Raw genomic sequence first — 17,314 nt, 5'->3', positions numbered from 1 at the left:
CATAGCATACAAAAAAGAAGAAAAAAACACTGACACAGGAGAAACAAAAACTAATTTAGTAGATTTAAGTGACCTTAGCATGAATAATATAGATGATCTTTTGACAATTCATAGTTTTGGTCACTCACAAACAATAAAGACAGATATAATTCCAGCCTACAGTTAAATTATTTTGACTGTATTTGACCATTTGCATGTGTATCATAATAGCAAAGGAAATAAGAAAACAAATTAAAGTACAAACAGAAATATATCCTGGGTTGGACCAGAACCAATTCATTTTAAAAACCCTTTTAAGAAATACAAATTGCACAAATCAGACAAATGCAAGTACTGTAACGTCATGTATTTCATTCCATTCAACAATAACTTCTACAACCTGTCTTGGTGTTAATGCAACACAATAAACATTACATTAAATTGTTAAACAACAAAGAACTTACTTGGTGGTGTTAGTGATACTTTTGGGTGAAATAAGTGTTAAATGCTGCACAGTACTATTCTGATAGAGCAGGGGTCTTTTCCAGCCAAGGACGCCTAAAGCTGAGAGAGAGACAAAGCTAGGGACCCCTACATACTGTATATTGTGTTACATAAACTTTTTATAGTCTGTGACTGAGTCATTGTGCACATCTCTAAATCTAAAAACCTGTCTCCTGCTGGCACAAATCTTCCTTGGACAGAAATGGACACATACTGTATGTCCTGCATCTTACATCTGCTCATAATACAACATAAAATACATTACAGCAGTGGTTCTCAAAGTGGTTTCCCTGGACTTTATGGGGGTCTAAATTGACCCATACAAGTATGTAACTCTAACAGTATACACATTTGTATACTGTCAGAGTTAAGGGAGGACCACTGCATTACAGTATTGCACAAAGGTGTTATGCCAAAGTTCAAAGTCAGCACCATTTCACAGCTGGATATCAGAAGGCATGCAGTGGTTAACACTGTTGCCACACAGCCAGAAGGTCGACCCCTGGCAGGGCTGGCTCTCCCTGTGTTCTCCCTGTGTTTGCGTCAGGTTTCCTCCAACACCAAAAGACATGCATGTTATAGGTACTACATACTCCTGCCCGTGGCCTTGACCAAGGTACTGACATTACAACTGGAGTTGGTCCCCAAACACTGCACTGTGGCTGCTTTACTACTCACAAGTATAGTGGCTGACTGCAATGAATAAATGGTGCATTTTTTATATAGCGCCTTTATCCAAGGAGCTTTACAGAATTTGTGCATTACATTCACCCATTCACACACACATTCATACACGGATGGCAGAGGAAACCATTCAAGGCACCAACCTGCTCACCGGGAGCAACTAGGGTTTCAGAGTCTTGCTCAAGGACTCTTTGACACTAACTCTGAATAGAAGTCTCTCAAAATACAATAGATAACGTCAAGTGCAGTAAATGCATCTATTCAGTAAAACATGAAGATAAAGAGCTTAAGAGAAGTGCATTTAGTGGGCATCATCAGCAGGCACTGACTGAACAATAACATACTGTATCGCTTTGAAAGCTACAGTAGCTACTGACATATCAACAGAACAAACTAAACACAATAAAATACATATTTATAGCAATTAATAAAGTGACAATTGTAAAGAGAAAAGTTTAATTGAAATCCCTCTGATCGCCTATACATCTTCGCCTATACATAATACCCCGATTATGTAAAAACACGTGAAATAAATGATTGACTGTAATCCAACAACCTGCACATCAGCAACAGTCATGTTGTATGATCGGTAACAACAGAGTTCTGGTAAAGGTGCATTGTCTAGTGCTGCTAGCATGGCACTAGGATTCTTGTAACTAGGTGTGTTGTGTAGCTCAGTCATTCTCAGCCTTTTAATTTTCACGGTCCTCCAGTTTGATATGTATAATTACTAGGCCACAGACAGACCCAATCTATACACTGTAAAATAGGTGTTCATTTAACTCAGAGTCACTCTGAGAGTGTAAAGATGAGAGTGTACTACTCTGAGAGTGTAATGTACACTCTCAGACCGAGTTACAGACCTTTAAGGGTCCATTTGGACCCCTGGTGGTTTCCCCGGGCCAGATGTTGAGAGACAGTGGTGTACTGATATTTGGTGTTCCTCCTCAGCTGGGCTGGGGGCTGAGAGCAGGCCAGGCCAGGGTGACGTTCAGCTGTGGGTTGTGTTGGGCGAGCGAGGTGCAGCTGTAATGGAGGACCAGCTCACTCAGCGAGCGGTGCAGGTTGAAGGGCTCCAGTGTAAAACCATAGCCTGAAGACGTCTTGTTGATCACACAGTGTTTGGCGGCTCCGTTCACGCTGCACAAGACACAGCAGGAGGGACGTGCAGGGTTAAATACTGGATACAATATTATGATCATGATTTAAATTTTTGTCACAATAGAGTTGTCGTTTCTAGATTTAACCACAGGATGGCATCAGTTGATCGTTTTAAATACCATTATTATAGAGAAAAACTATGGAAATATCTCCAACTAAGGACTATCTTGTGTGAAATAACATAAATCTTTCTAACAACTATATTGATTGATTCGGACTCAATTTAATATCATTTTATGATTTTATCGTAGGCTACAGTATTGTATTTACTCTTCCATAACACTATACCACTGGTTTTGAAAAGAACTCAAAGCCTGGCACTGACAAAGTGAAGAATTCTGTCGTGTCAAATGAAACACTTACACCACGGAGCAGGCCAAGCAGCCTGTCTGTGACTGGCTGTCTCTGATCAAGAAGGTTCCATCTCTGCATCCCTGCAGCAGCCGTTCAGCCTCACCACGCCTCATACTGCCCACATACCATGTCCGCTGATCAGCCAGGGAGTACTGTCTGGAGGAGGTGGTTTTAGTTTAGTTCTGTGTTTCTTTTTCTTTCTTTTTTTCTTCTTTTTGTTGCTTTTTACCCATTTTTCTTCCCAATTTAGTCGTTATACCAATTGTTTCCTCCCCACACACAGTTCTGTGTTGTCACTGCTGTTGTATCCTATTGACTCACCTACCAGTGGGGAGCCCCCACCAGAACCTCCCACCCAACACTCCCTGCTGACAGGTGCCGCCCCAGGCCGTAGGAGTATGTGCAGTGACGAATATCACCCTTTCCACCCGGCTTCCCTCCCCTGAACACGGGCCAATTGCGTTTGTGTAGACGCTCGACAAAGCCACATGCACCGTTGTGGATTTGAACCCACAATCTCCACAGTGGCGGGCACGCACTTTACCACTGCGCCACCCAAGCGCCTATAGTTCAGTGTTTCTCAAATATTTTAATTTCAAAGACCCCCATAATTCTGAGGGTGTATGGATGGAACCAAATAGAGTTAATAGACCCATACGGGTCCATTTGACCCTTTCAAGGAACCCATGTGGTCCCCTGGACCTCGCTTTGAGAACCATTGGTTTAGTTAACACCTCTCTGGTGTGGTTATTCACAAGGCTATTAGGCATCAGTTCTCTGGGAACTCAGAATGGGCATCAGTACATACAATATAGTATTGGCTGCATTGATCCCATTTTGAAGAGTATTGTATGCTACTGCTGCTGCTGCTTCATCTAAATTAGTATGTTCAGTTGATGTAGTTGTAGGAGGAGCTGGTGTTGCAGATAATTGTAGATAATGTGATATGGATTAATGTATCACATTAGAAACATTGTGGAGCTCTCTTAATGATGATAATGCCACTGCTTACTGCAAAAGAGTTGTTGATTCATTTGAGAGTAGCTAAAGAGTTCTATAAAGCTGATCTCAGCATCTCGACAGTCAGTTTAACTTACAGTTCATCCTCACTCCTCATCACTGGACAGTCTGTTTTCTGGGTCTGCTGTGTGCCTTGTCTGGTGAGCCACCTTAATCATGAACAAAACCAAGTCATTTAACAGGAATGGAACGCCTAAATTAAATTAAAACCCTCAAATGCCCAATTAAGCATAAAAAAGAAGGTCTGATTCCAAGAACAATTTACTCATCCACTGGAAGTGATGTAAAGCTATGGAAGTGTTCAAATAATCTGCTCTAATAAATAACCCATTCATATCTCCCACATATCACTCGCTCTTTTAGACTACAAGATCTAAGTGAGTACCATGCCATGCAGTGTAACTGTAATTGTGCAGGTTCTGGATTTATTTCCATACACAACGGCTCAGCCTCAGATAAGGTTCTCAGAACCTAACTTGGGCCCTACTCAGGAGTAGTAGCTTACTAACTAAGTTCTGGGAACCCAGAACCCATTTGCTTTTTTCTCCCCAGAATTTCATTTTACGACGTGGTTCTGTTATAATGGAAACGAGAGCATAAAACTAACACATAACTTCATGGGTTCTGGACCCTTCTTAGTTTAAAAGAGCCATTAAGAATGTAAAGTGCTGTTCTGACGGAGTCCAGCCAACCTCAGCTAGAGCCTCAGTTCCTGTAGGTTTGAACTCACGCAGTGTACTGATCTGTGATGTTCTTCAACTGTACCAAATCAGGTTTCAGGACGTTGAGCATCCTGGTGATCTCCTTACTCTCCGACGCCACCTCCTTCCGGAGCCCCTCCTCCTCCAACCTCCTCTTATCATCGTGGACCTCCTCCTCAGGATTATTCTGGGCCCTGGAAAGGAGGAAAGAGGAGTCCACATCATGACACAGAAGCACCCCCTTATCCCTAAATATCAGTTTAACCACTAAGCTCTATATACAGTACTCCATCATCAGTGGTGGAAAATAACTAAGTAAATTTACTCAAGTACTGTACTTAACTACACTTGTGAGGTATTCTTTACTTTACTGGAGTATTTCCTACCCTAAATACTTTATACTTTTACTGCTCAGAGGCAAATATTTAGATTGTTGCTACAAAACCTGATGCCAATGTGTTTGTACTTTTACTCAAGTAAATATTGTATACAGCATTTTACTTATAACATTTCTACATTGTGGTATTGATACTTTTACTTAATTGAAAAATGTGAGTGAGTACTTCTTCCACCACTCCATTTTCCTTTTTATTCTGTAAAGTGAGATGTCTGCATGATATAAACAGCAGGTATGAAGTATACATGGATGTGTGCACGTGCATGTGCCTGTACATGCTCGTGTGCAGCTTTCTTGCATGCGTGTGCGAGCGTGTGTGTATGCACGTGTGTGTTCTGTGTTGTGCATCACGGTGTGAAGTGCACTGTACCTGTGTGTTTCCTGTGTTGGGAACATGTGGATGTAGCGCTCTCCGCTCTCACGCTGATCTCCAAACATGTGGATGGTCTCAGTGAAGGCCTCGATGGTAGGGTCTCCCTGCAGGTCTTGGGGAGCCTGTCCAACACGTTTCATTCACAATCAGTTCATCTTACACATATGTTTTCTGCACCCTTATGTTCAAAATGACAAACTTAACTGTAGTATAAAATTCCCAAACAACATTAGACATACAATATACTTATTAAAACTACAATCCGCCGGTTTTACTGATTGTATCTCTCGACAGAGAGCGGTAATTGCATCAATATCCGAACTGCAATAAAGATGGCAGTGCATGTAGTGTCCTATCCGATGCTGTGTGCTTCAAATAACCTATGACGTTATCAACCAGTCGGTGGCCTACCCAACAACAGGGTCTAAATGTCTCAAGGAAAGAGTAGAACCACTGCAGATGTGCTATATTATGATATATATTAACATGCTCCACTTCTCCACCATACAGATTGGTTAAAATAACATTGTATTCATTGAAATGAGTCTTGGAGCAAACTGAGTTATTTAAATGTCATTGAACCGGAGATGTACCTTTGAGCTGGGTGTGTTGTCTTCATAGAACAGCTCATATTCTCTGCTCTCCTCCTGGTACTGATGATGTCCTATTGCATCCATGTCTTTCTGCACCAGCTGGTCCTGGGCCCCAGGAAACATACAATACAATACAATACAGGACATTCAGACATTAAGACACTAAGGTCTTTTCTTAGAATAATACATTGTTATTTGTTTTCTGATGAGATGCTAAACCGAATGACAGATAAGACTTCCAAACTCTGATGTGCACCATGTGCCCAGAATAAGTTGGCCTTATTTTTTAAGACTATAATTATCCTTTTTAAAGGACAACTTTGTTTTTTTACAACAAGGGTTCATATTTTAGATTGCAATTAAAGAAAAGAAAAGATGAGTGTTAAAATGTTTTCATTTTACTGCTTTCTTTCATTTTAGCTATTTTAGCAATTTTGATTTCAGTGGGATGGGGGCATGCGTACAAGTGACTAAATATATACTAAAACACTACTAGCCCCCATAAGTCACATCCCATGAATGATTGTGGTGCATCTTTTGAATGGGCTTATTGTGTCTAAAAAGACATATTTAGCCACGCATGACCCCATCCACTGAAACACTCATGTTTTATTTTCTCTAATTGCAATCTAAAATATTAACCCATGTTGTGAAAAAAACAAAGTTGTCCTTTAAAGCGATAAGTTATTTTTCAAAAAAAAGTCAGTCTTACGCCAGAATGCTTGCAACCTGGGATCAATTCCACCAGAATCTTTCAAATGGATATCAATGCTCCTCCATCAATTATCAGAAAGAAAGAAAGAAAGAAAGAAAGAAAGAAAGAAAGAAAGAAAGAAAGAAAGAGTAAAGAAAAAGAAAGAAAGAAAGCCTTGTTTTTTGAATAAAAAGGTTGTGGTGCAGACAGTTCCCGTGTCCACCAACCTTGTGGTGTGTGCAGACAGGGTAGAGCAGTGGTGTGTCCAGCTGGGAGTTGTACGGGGCCAGAGACTGGCTGTGGTAGAAGTGGATCAGCTCCACCACAGAGGAGAAGACCAGAGGGTCAGAGAACCCAAACCTTCCCCGACCATGGAGGATCCGGATCCGCCTGTTCTGACCGTCTTTCCTGCAGGGGAAAAGAAACATCCAGAACGTGGATGAAGGTGTTTTTATGCATCACAGAAAAAGAAAACTAATTATCAATATTAGAATGATAAATGGTGCCGTTTCTTTCAAAAATGAATGCTGTCTTGAGGCAAGCTCGGGTCAAGAGAGATGTAGACCCTGACATAAACATTAATACCCCAGAAAAACACTGTTATTTGGAACGGAACTCTGTAGTGTTTTTCAATCAATTGATCATTTTTACCTCAGAGTCAGGGTATATTCTTCTTTGATCCTACTGGAAGCGTCTCGGACCAAAAAGGAGCCGTCTGGCCTGTCTGCCATCAAGTCATTCACCTCCTCTCTGAACACGTCAAACAACCATTCAATAAGACTCAATGCGTTCTGTGGTCTGTCATTTCTCACTGCTGTTGTCTTATTCAGCCTACAGTGTTTATCGTTAAGCATGCAGTTCTAATCACAGAATTTAGTAAAACAACTTTTCAAGCAGAAGCTTTTAAGCTGATAACAGTACTTAACAAAAATGTCATGCCATTGATGTACCTTGTAATATCTCCCCAGTACCAGGCTGCCTCTGCTAACTGGTTTTGGGGACTGGGAGCACTGGAATCCACTGCTGTCATGATGACTGTGGACTGGTTGGGTTTAGTTGGAAGGGCTGTTAAGAGAGGTAACATGGTCACAAAGGCAAAAAATCCAAAAAACTAAAGTCATATATTGAACTCTCTAGAATCAGAACAAAATAAAGACAAAGTATGGGCAGACATGCTGCTGCGTCTGAGGAGGACCACAGTACCTTCTTCTTGGAGTGTGGTGGTGGAACTGACCACTTGGTTCTGGGGGGATGCAATCAGGGTCTAAGTCAGTGGTTCTGTCTCATCCTGGCCCATCTCAAGGTCTGATGGCTCTGAAAAACAACCCTCGAGTACTGGTCAGTCTTTACTCCCTGCTGAACCTTGATTGGTGTGTGTGTGCGTGCGTACGTGCGTGCGTGTGTGTGTGTGTGTGTATGTGGTGGGCGGGTATGAGAGCTATCCAGCGGGAGATATGATTGCGTTCCATGTGGGGACGCGCTACCCACTGCCCAGACTAGTCCATAGTGACAGGTGACAGTCTGCGAGTGCCTGTCATGCCGGGGCCCAGCCCCGGGGCCTGGCCTCTCAACCTCGCCTTGCAAACAACAGCTGTCCTGTCGCGCATGCAGGCCCGGGCACACCGTGTGTCAGCACACCGCGTCTAAGTTTGTTCACAACTCCACTGCCTGGCTAGATTTGTTGATCAGATGCACGACTCTTTGTGTGTGTGCGTGTGCGTGTGTGTGTGTGTGTGTCTGTGGTGTGCCAGTGCGAGCCAGAATAAAGCAAGAATCTATCAGGCATCTTTTATATGTCTGTGTGCACGGAGGGCGTGTGCCCCTGACACTTCTGTTATTTGCATCAAATGTTGGTTAGGTTCATGAGGTTAATGGTGTAGTCATAATTCTAATGAGACAGGAATCATAAATGAGACGTAGGCTAGTGGCAATGAGGCCCCTTCTTGACACCCTGTCTTTCAATTGATACTAGTGACTGACCAAGATATGTCTAGTCTAGTGGCTACTATGCAGACATATCTGGGTCGCTTGGTCTCATGTTTTTGTTTCGTAGAACATTGTTTACCTCGTATCCTAGTTTCAAATATTTAGTTGGATGTTGTTTAGACAGATGCTAGGTTCATTTGTTAACCTAGTTTCACTGAGGCACTACATTGTTCCCTCTGCACTCTATTAATGTTGTTCATGCTTACTTACTGCTTATTTCCATCTCACACTTATACTGTAAGTCACCCTGGTTACGCTCATCTGCTAAATGCTTGAATTGTAAATTGTAAATTGATGCAGTTACATCATAGTGCTCAAACTTGCAAACCGATTATGAACGCCAGTATGTTTGAATCCTCTGCCTTATCGCTGTGAACCCTCAGCACCCAGCAACACTTGAATCTCATCATAGTTAAACTCAGGTTAATATCACAGCGATGGGAACGCCAGCAACCATTGATGTAACCCAATCACAGAGCCTATCTTTAGGTCTACAGTAGCATACTTCTCCTGTGGACTGGCCTGGTGTTGCCTGGTGACCATGTCCTCACACACACACATACAGTCCTGTACTGTACACTCAAGCACAGGCATCGACTTGCACACACACACACACACACACACACACACACACACACACACACACACACACACACACACACACACACACACACACACACACACACACACACACACACACACACACACACATCCAAATTCTCCCACACTCTCATCCCATATGTCTGCTGTTTACCATTTGTACGACAGCCGACAGACAGAGACAGACAATCATAACTACAGTACATGAATGTGAAATGGAGGAGTAACACCTCTAGAACCAGGCAGGGTGTAGCTGTACCTTAACTAATAGTAGTGTGTGTGATTTAGGTGCTCACACTGCACTCTGTGGATTTTGGGGTACAATCTGTCACCATCATCATCGTGGTCGGGGACAGATGTTTAACACATCTGTTACAGTCTTTGATCCCTGTGTGTGCTTCTACTTTGCATGGCAGAGACCCACCTCCAAAAGTGAAATGGCTTTTGGCAATGTGTTGGTTTTACTGGCGCCTCAATTTGTGATTCAAGTTTTGGGGGAAATCGGACGATGCAGTCATGATTTGTGACATTAAGAAATAAACTAAAAAATAGGCCCTTCCTGAAAACTTTGGATGGCAATTATACCCAATCGGAATGGCATATGAAAAATGTGAAACCTGGCTCTAAAGACAATGTGATTTGTGTGTGAGGTTTGGATATATATAGTATGGAGTAAATAGGAATATATAGGAATAACTACACATTTTAATGACCTATAGTTCATGAGTTGTAGGCCAAAATGATGCTGCTGAACAAAAGTGTTCTAATATTAGAACATAAATCTATGCACTATGCAGTGCTATATTAGAACATACAGTATCTATGCAGTGTTCTAACATTAGAACATACAGCAGTGTTCTAATAATAGTAGGCCAATCTATGCAGTGTTCTAAAATAGAACATACGGTATCTTTGCAGTGTTCCAATATTAGAACATTCACTACTTATGCAGTGTTATAATAATAGAACATACAGTATCTATGCAGTAGTGTTATCATATTAGAACATACAGTGCACCTCTATGGATGCAGTGGGATCCTCTGGTCTAGGGCTGGCATTTAGAATCTCTCACCAACTTCAACTTGCTCATGTCGGTGGAGAAATGGAGAAGCCTTTTAATTTATATTTAAAAATATACATTTCTTAATTATAAATATCAACACAATATCAATATTGTAAATGTTTATATATATATATTTTTTTCTTCAAATTTGACTAAATCATTTACGTCCGTCCGTCCGTCCGTCCGTCCATCCATCCTTCCTTCCGTAATGCCTCATTGTCTATAGCTGCTGACCTGTTTGTTGACATTGTGACATGACATTGTTGTGACATCACCTAATCAAAGATCAAACCCTGGATATCCATACAGTACATGGAGACGACTGGATCATCACCTAGATCTCCATAAATGGAGCTGACCTCTACATCTGATTCCCAGATGATGCCCTGTTAGGGCAACCACACTACTTAGTCCCATCAATATTAAGCCCATATCTGGGAATGCCCATACAATAGAATACCTTTTATGCCATCAATATTAAGCCCATATTGCACAACCTCACCCTTTAGGGGGTCTTACTGGTTATTATTTTACACTTCAGTCTGGACATGGTATATAAAACCATTTAGAAAGAAAACCAATACAGTACACATTCAGATGAACCAAAGTACACATTTTTACTGGGTGCACCAGCATGATACCATGACAGACGTGTGCTTGTGTCATGCAGCATGCACTGAGTAGGACAGTTCACATCAGTAAAGAACATGAACATTCAAGTGTCTCGGGTCTCTTTTTCCTTGATGCCCCCACCCTACCTTCTTACATCGGACAAAACCTGAGACCCCCACGCACACATACAGTACACACACACGCTAGATGGAAATTAACTAGCAGCTAAATCTGGTACAAAACATCTTTTCTCTTTGCTTAATATTAATGTATTTTGTACATGGTATACACATGTTTTATTATGATACCCCGTTCAGGAGTCACTAACGAAATGAAAGTAATGTGCAGTTCTGATATGAATATCAAAGAGATTTATATCATAGAAACACAGGATACAAAATGATTTGTACACAGCACATTATCTCATTGTAAACAATTCTGACACACTGGCAAGAATACAGCTCAGCAAAGCTTTTCCAAATGAGAGCTTTGATTTTCAACAATGCATCTCCATCAGCTTTGACATATTTCGGACAACGCACAGAAGCATTTTGAAACATGTTCAAAATGGTGTCTAACCAAAGGGCTCAAAGACAGCTAGCAACACCATGGGCAGTTAGGAAAAGCTATCTCTGTGGCATTCAAGCTGGAAGTGAACTACAGATCTACATCCCTTGCACTAACCCTCTGCCCCAGTGAGAGAGATGAAGATATGGGAAGACGGTTGTGTGAGGACCTCATGGGCTTTTGAAACTTGTACATTGGAACCTGAACCCGACTAAGGCCGACCCATGAACTCTGAGCCCTGGTCTGGGAAGAACTTGCCCCATCCGTTTATAAAAAATACCTTATTCCTGTCAAACACAACCTTTACCCACGCATACCACAGTACAGAGGACTTCCATCAACGGCAGTAACAATAACCACATTTGTTTTTTGGTTAGAAGCAAAGCCTCATCAAAATATACATACATATATGTACTAATACAAAGACAGAACATTTGCATTTGTTCAAAGATAAGCACATGGTGTGTAGAGTAATCAATTTGACTGTTCTCATTCATATGTTATGCGCCATGCAACGTGCTTTGAGCTAGCAGAGGTGGGTCATAACTTTTACTTACAGTAGGTAACTTTAATAAATTGTATACATAGTTTTAATGGGGGATGCTTTTGACTTTTAATATTACGTTTAACTCCTTTATGGGAGCAGACCTCCATTCAGAAACACCCCCACTTAGAAACATCCCTACTTAGAAACATCCCCATTCAGAAATACCCCCACTGAGGTTAGGGTTAGGTTTAGGTGACAGACACCTCCATTTAGAATAATGGAAGTCAATCTTCTGAATGGCAATGTTGGGCCAAATGTGAAGGAGTAAAAGTAACATTGTTATTTTTATTGGAGAAGCACTTTTATATTACAATTATGTTTTGACTATTTAAACAATAAATCTGATTGTATATCCAAGCTATCCAAGTACTTACAGACACTATTTTGGGCAAGTCATTATACGCAAGTATAAAATAGGGATTACACGGAAAAGTAACAATATCTTTAGTTGAGTACAGTTTGTTGCTACTGTACCCCACCTCTGTGAGCTTGTAGATCAGATATATATTTCCAGCGTGCGTCACTGGCTTTAGTGTACTTCTCCCTGCTGTAAACATCACTACACGGTAAAACGAGTAGAAAACAAACACTTCAGACATCTGGACTGAACAGACCACAAAAGCTACAGTTTCAGTGAAAACTCCCCAAGTGTGAATACACCATGAGCCCATGAACTGTAGGCTCTGAGCTGTTCAGTAGACTGTTACCGAGGAAACAACATTCCACAAAATCAATAGAAAGAAGACACATCTGACGCGTGCTATGTTTAACCACTTTCAACCTTTCAAACCTACGGTATTTTGAGCGTGTCGTATAGGAGAACATTTTCTAAATGGTTCCCCAGCAAAAAAGAACAAAAGTTATGTTTCTTATTCTATATCGGTTTTCCTGTACTGTATGTAAACACAACATAGGCTCAGATATGTCTGCTCTATTACCAAGACCCATGCTTGAACACAACTCATAGTAAGATTCACACACATGCTACATCAGTGTTTAAAGCAGAGTTGCTAGAGTTTCGTTTCACTGTGAATTTGATTTGAGTTAGTAACTAGTTTTGGTTTTGTGAATTGACTAGTTTTATTTTAGTTTACATTTGGTTTTAATTTTCAAGGTATTAAGAGTAAAGACTTCATTTATAGAAGCCAAAACAAGTAGGATGAAAGAATGCAAGACCTCAGATATGATGAACTGAAATTAACATAATTGTACATGAAACTCTGTTTTGAATTGTTCATTTTGTGTTTTTGTTCTGGTTTCAGCTAACAAAAAACTGTTTCCCTTTTAGTTTTAGTCATAGGTTTAGTTAACTAAATTATAATTATCTTTTAAAGATGTCAGGCCCATTTAAAAGTACAACGCTGAGGAGAACACGCCATCACAAAATACAGGCCTTTGAGGTCAGGATAACACTATACACATCATACTCAGAACCCTCTGCTTCATCTGAGATATCATGACGACTGCAGGATCGCCCAGAAATATAAGAAACTATTCGTCAACATTTACCGTAAAAAGTTGAATTTGTTAACCACAAAATGAGAGCTTTCAGTAGACACATGCGATATGGCTTCGTGAAATACTGCAAATATATCTTGGCAACTTGGGGACTGCCCCATAGGTCGAACTCCCGTTGGGTCGAACAGCGTCGGCAGGTTAGATAATCACCCGCGAGCATCTGCATTTTAGATAATCACCTGCGTCACGGTTACTGAGGTTAAGTTTAGGGTTAGGGTTAGAGTTAGGCATAGTTTTACTGAGGTTAGGATTAGGGTTTGGGTTAGAGTTTGGTCGTCGATCTAAAGGGTGTTCGACCTAATGACATGTTACCGGCAACTTCAGGTGACTCTGTCAGGATGTTACCAACTATACCGTCAGGATACCTGATGAAGGTTGTTTAGACCAAAACGTTGCAGCCTAATAAACTACTCCTGTGGATTTTCTATTGTTTCTATTGTTGTTGACTGCTCCAATGCACCTGTCCCAGGTGTGCAAAAGAACTTTAATCTACAAAGGATATTACTGACAAATTCAGCTGAAGTCATACCAAGGTTGTGTGGCTTCAGATTTACAATTCAGATAAGAAGCTTGTATTCTGAGGTGACTTTTGAGTCAAGCTCTTAGCAGATTCCCACTGCTGGAAGGTCATCTACAGTACGTACTGTATGTACTTTTCAGTTTGTGTAAAAACTCGACACCAAAAAACACCCACCTCAGACATCTACTCAACAAACACTCGTAATTTTAAGACTTCTACCTGCAAAAAAAGCATTTTGGTCCTAAGATATTTCCTACCATTAGCAAACTAGTTTGAGTACCATGACAGTTTTAGTTAAAAAATAAACATTTATAGAAAAATCCAGTCTGTGGAGACATACAGTAAAACCACATTTGATCAATTGATACAAAACGTTTTTGGAGGCTTGGCTAGTCGTCAAAAGACAAACACTTCATTGTCCTGTAAACATTTCATCAGAGCTTATAAATGTAATAAATAAGAACAGGAAAAGCCTGTAACACTTAAGAGTCAAATATTTACAAAAAAAAAAAAAAGGTTTCAAGTGAAGTCTTTCTCCCCAGTCAATGCTTTACATTCCTGAACCGCATGGCAGCAGATGTCCCTTTCAGCGATTAGCGTTTGTTGTCCTTGAAAGAGCAGACACAGATGGCTCTTTTACACTACAAGAACTAAGCGTTCCGTGTCGTGCTGTGTACCACAGTGGTTCTCAACCTTTTCAGGCCACAACGCCTCCAAAATAATCATTGAACTGGTGAACCTCGCCACCCTGACAAGCACTTGTATTTGTAGGAGTTGAGTTGTCAATTACGTTTGATTCGGTTCCACAGATAAATATTGTGAAAATAGCAGATCTACAAGCTCACAAAGCCTGTGAGCTTGAAAATCGGCTTTTTTCAAAAACCACAATCTTTGCCTCTTTCTTAAATTTGACAATTTGGCCAATGTTTGACCAGTTTTTGCGGTGTAGTTTGACGTTTACTTTTGATGCAGTAATGGTCTTTTTCTTTTTTTAAGGGATTAAAAGGTCTTACAAGTCCTTGAATTGTCACTTCACTGTCATCTTAGGTTGCCAAAAACCATGTGGGGAGCCCGACCCACTGGTTGAGAACCACTGGTGTAACGGAGTTCGTATTTTTATGATGCATCAGGGGTGATTCTGGTACTAATGGAAAAAAAAAGAACTTTTCTGAACGGTTCTGGAAGATTCTGGTTAAACCTTTCATAGTGGAAAAGAGCCAAGATGGATATCAATTCATGCGTGTGGAATGACCCGTCCTACAACAAGAGTCTCACAAGATGTCAGAGCATTCACACCGTCTGTGAGTCACACAGCGTCACCACTAAATGTAAACAAGAAAGTGTATGTAGTCTCGTGCATGGAGCTTACTTTATACTCCCAACCAATTAGAGAGTCCTTATCATTTTGCCAGAGGTTCGTGACATATTTTTGTCGTTTTGAAGTCGCTTTCGTCATGAGATGCATCTTCCGACACTCGTCGCGCAAAGCATAAATTGAGGGGCCATGACCACCGACGCGCCAAGCGTTCATTTTGTGTTCACATATTTTATCTGCTTGCTGAGACTGAAATACGTATGTTAAACTCCAGTGCCATTTTCAATCGGGAAAACACCCCAGCGGACACGGCCCCTGAGCCAGTAAACAAGCTTTACATTCGTCAGACTGAAACGCACGGCAGCGGATAAGGAATGTCCTTGAGAGAGCAGACGAGACACCATGAGTCGTGAGTCGTGAGTCATTCAGAAGCTGTCAACAGTCACTTCTTCAGGTGTCCATGTTGCGGGCTCTCCCTGCTACCGCGCTGAACAGGATTCGTAGCGTGTTGCTGTGGCGCCGTCCCGCGTTGAACGGGTGTCGTATCAGGGGCGCCCCCTGGAGGAGAAGGATGTGGTGAAGCTTCATCTTGCTGCGATGATGAGTCTCCTCCCACCCTGGTGGTGACCGCCGGCGCAGCTGGCGTGTCGTTGCCGGTCTCCTCCTCTGCGTCCGAACACGCCTCCCACTCGTCTTGTTCCTCGCTCTCCGTCGAGCCCTGAACGGCGATCTGCGGCACCAGGGTGAACCGTCTCACTGCCGGCACCTCCAGTTCCACCTAGTGGTCACAACAAACACCAGAGCAGTTGACGGTGATGTGTGATGTGATGGCGACGGCGGTTCAGTGGCGGCGCTCCAAATCCCCTCTCGTTCTACTACTCACTACATAGGAAAATTGGGACTTTAAAAGGCATACTACAGTATGTAACTTTCTATTTTTGAACATAAAAACAAAATATATATTCAAAGTGTATTGAATTAGAAAAAATCACACCAGTGTGAACTGAGCGGGGGTGTCCATTAATTTCGAGACTGTGTGTGTGTGTGCATGCGTGCATGCATGCATGTACATTTCAAGGCTGCTCAACAGCACCTCTCTGGTCACCCAGCGGTATTGCAGGCCAGGGTCAGGCTACATACAGACACGCATACACACATGGTCGTGCTAAGGAGACGTGTGACGACCGCTCAAAAAGGCATCTGTAGAATCGGCTTAAGTAATTAGAGTTCTCAAATTCTGCCTGAACCCGACCATACCCGAACCCGACCTGACATTTAGGGTAGGGCCTAAAATGTACGCTAATTAGTCAGGCCGGGTATGGCCTCGGGCTTAATGAAAAAGGAAAATATATTTTTTTATTACTATTACTCTGTGATAGAGTTCTCAAATTCTTTCCAAACCCGAAAAAGTCGGGTCGGGTAGGGCCTAAAATATATGCTAACTATTCGGGCCAGGAAGGGCCTCGGGCCTTCGTTTTCAGGGCCTCGGGCCTTCGTTTTCAGGCCCATTGAGAACTCTACTTATTAAGCATCATCATCATCATGTGTCTCTCTACCTCGTCACTGGACTGGTGCTGGCTCATCACCCAGACCGTCCTGTGCTGCTCCTGCTGCTCAGGCTGGGGGTCCTCCTCGGCCCCCCCGGGGGGGAGCGGGGGTCCCGTCACGGTGACCGTGGGCCCGGTGCCCTGGCCTTTCTCCTCAGGCTCGTCGAAGCTGACCTCCTGCACCGCCTCCTGCTTCTTGAAGGAGTCTCTCCTCTCCGACAGGTTGAGCTTCCTCATCACCACCAGCTGCTCCCCGGAGGAGGAGCGCTCCAACGGCCCCGAGTCCCCCCGGAGGAGCGCCCCCCGCTGGCCGCACAGGAACACCCCCGACAACCCACCTGCACCCAGAGCTGTGGCACCGTTTCATTAAGCATTTATTCATCACAAAAACACAATTGTTGATTAATGATTTAATTATGTTTTTTGGCATTTCTTTTGTGTGCCAAAAACACATCGATCTAAGTTACATTTCTGTTTGACTTTTAGGCTTTGTAAACAAACATTGCACAGGGGAGATACAGTATGACAAATAATTTAATTGTACAAAGAATAACTGACAAAGAATACCCAGATTACCAA

General features: G+C 42.1%; 2 protein-coding genes across 2 annotated transcripts in view; both read right to left on the bottom strand.

Annotated features, from left to right (window-relative positions):
* Positions 1-2,114: 2,114 nt before the first annotated feature.
* Positions 2,115-7,544, bottom strand: LOC308287680 (phosphatidylinositol 3-kinase regulatory subunit gamma-like; the record flags this gene model as incomplete). The annotated part of the gene is made up of 9 exons (XM_080728920.1): positions 2,115-2,307; positions 3,008-3,124; positions 3,780-3,851; positions 4,433-4,597; positions 5,171-5,295; positions 5,767-5,871; positions 6,688-6,868; positions 7,112-7,210; positions 7,411-7,544. 9 exons carry the CDS (start codon positions 7,542-7,544, stop codon positions 2,115-2,117), a joined length of 1,191 nt encoding a protein of 396 aa, XP_080585046.1.
* An 8,010-nt stretch (positions 7,545-15,554) lies between these two features.
* Positions 15,555-17,314, bottom strand: part of LOC308291594 (microtubule-associated serine/threonine-protein kinase 3-like) — a gene marked incomplete at its 5' end in the record, with an annotated part of 50,052 nt that continues 48,292 nt past the window's right edge. The window contains 2 exons of the mRNA XM_080733648.1: positions 15,555-15,966; positions 16,745-17,085. Coding sequence (XP_080589774.1) covers positions 15,631-15,966; positions 16,745-17,085 — 677 coding nt within the window. The 3' untranslated portion in view covers positions 15,555-15,630. The remainder of the gene's footprint in view (positions 15,967-16,744; positions 17,086-17,314) is intronic.

Source organism: Nannobrachium achirus (genome assembly GCF_963921795.1).
Source record: "Nannobrachium achirus genome assembly, chromosome: 1".
NCBI lineage: Eukaryota > Metazoa > Chordata > Actinopteri > Myctophiformes > Myctophidae > Nannobrachium > Nannobrachium achirus.
The sequence above is the reverse complement of the archived record's forward strand: the minus strand, read 5'-3'. Positions and strand labels throughout refer to the sequence as shown.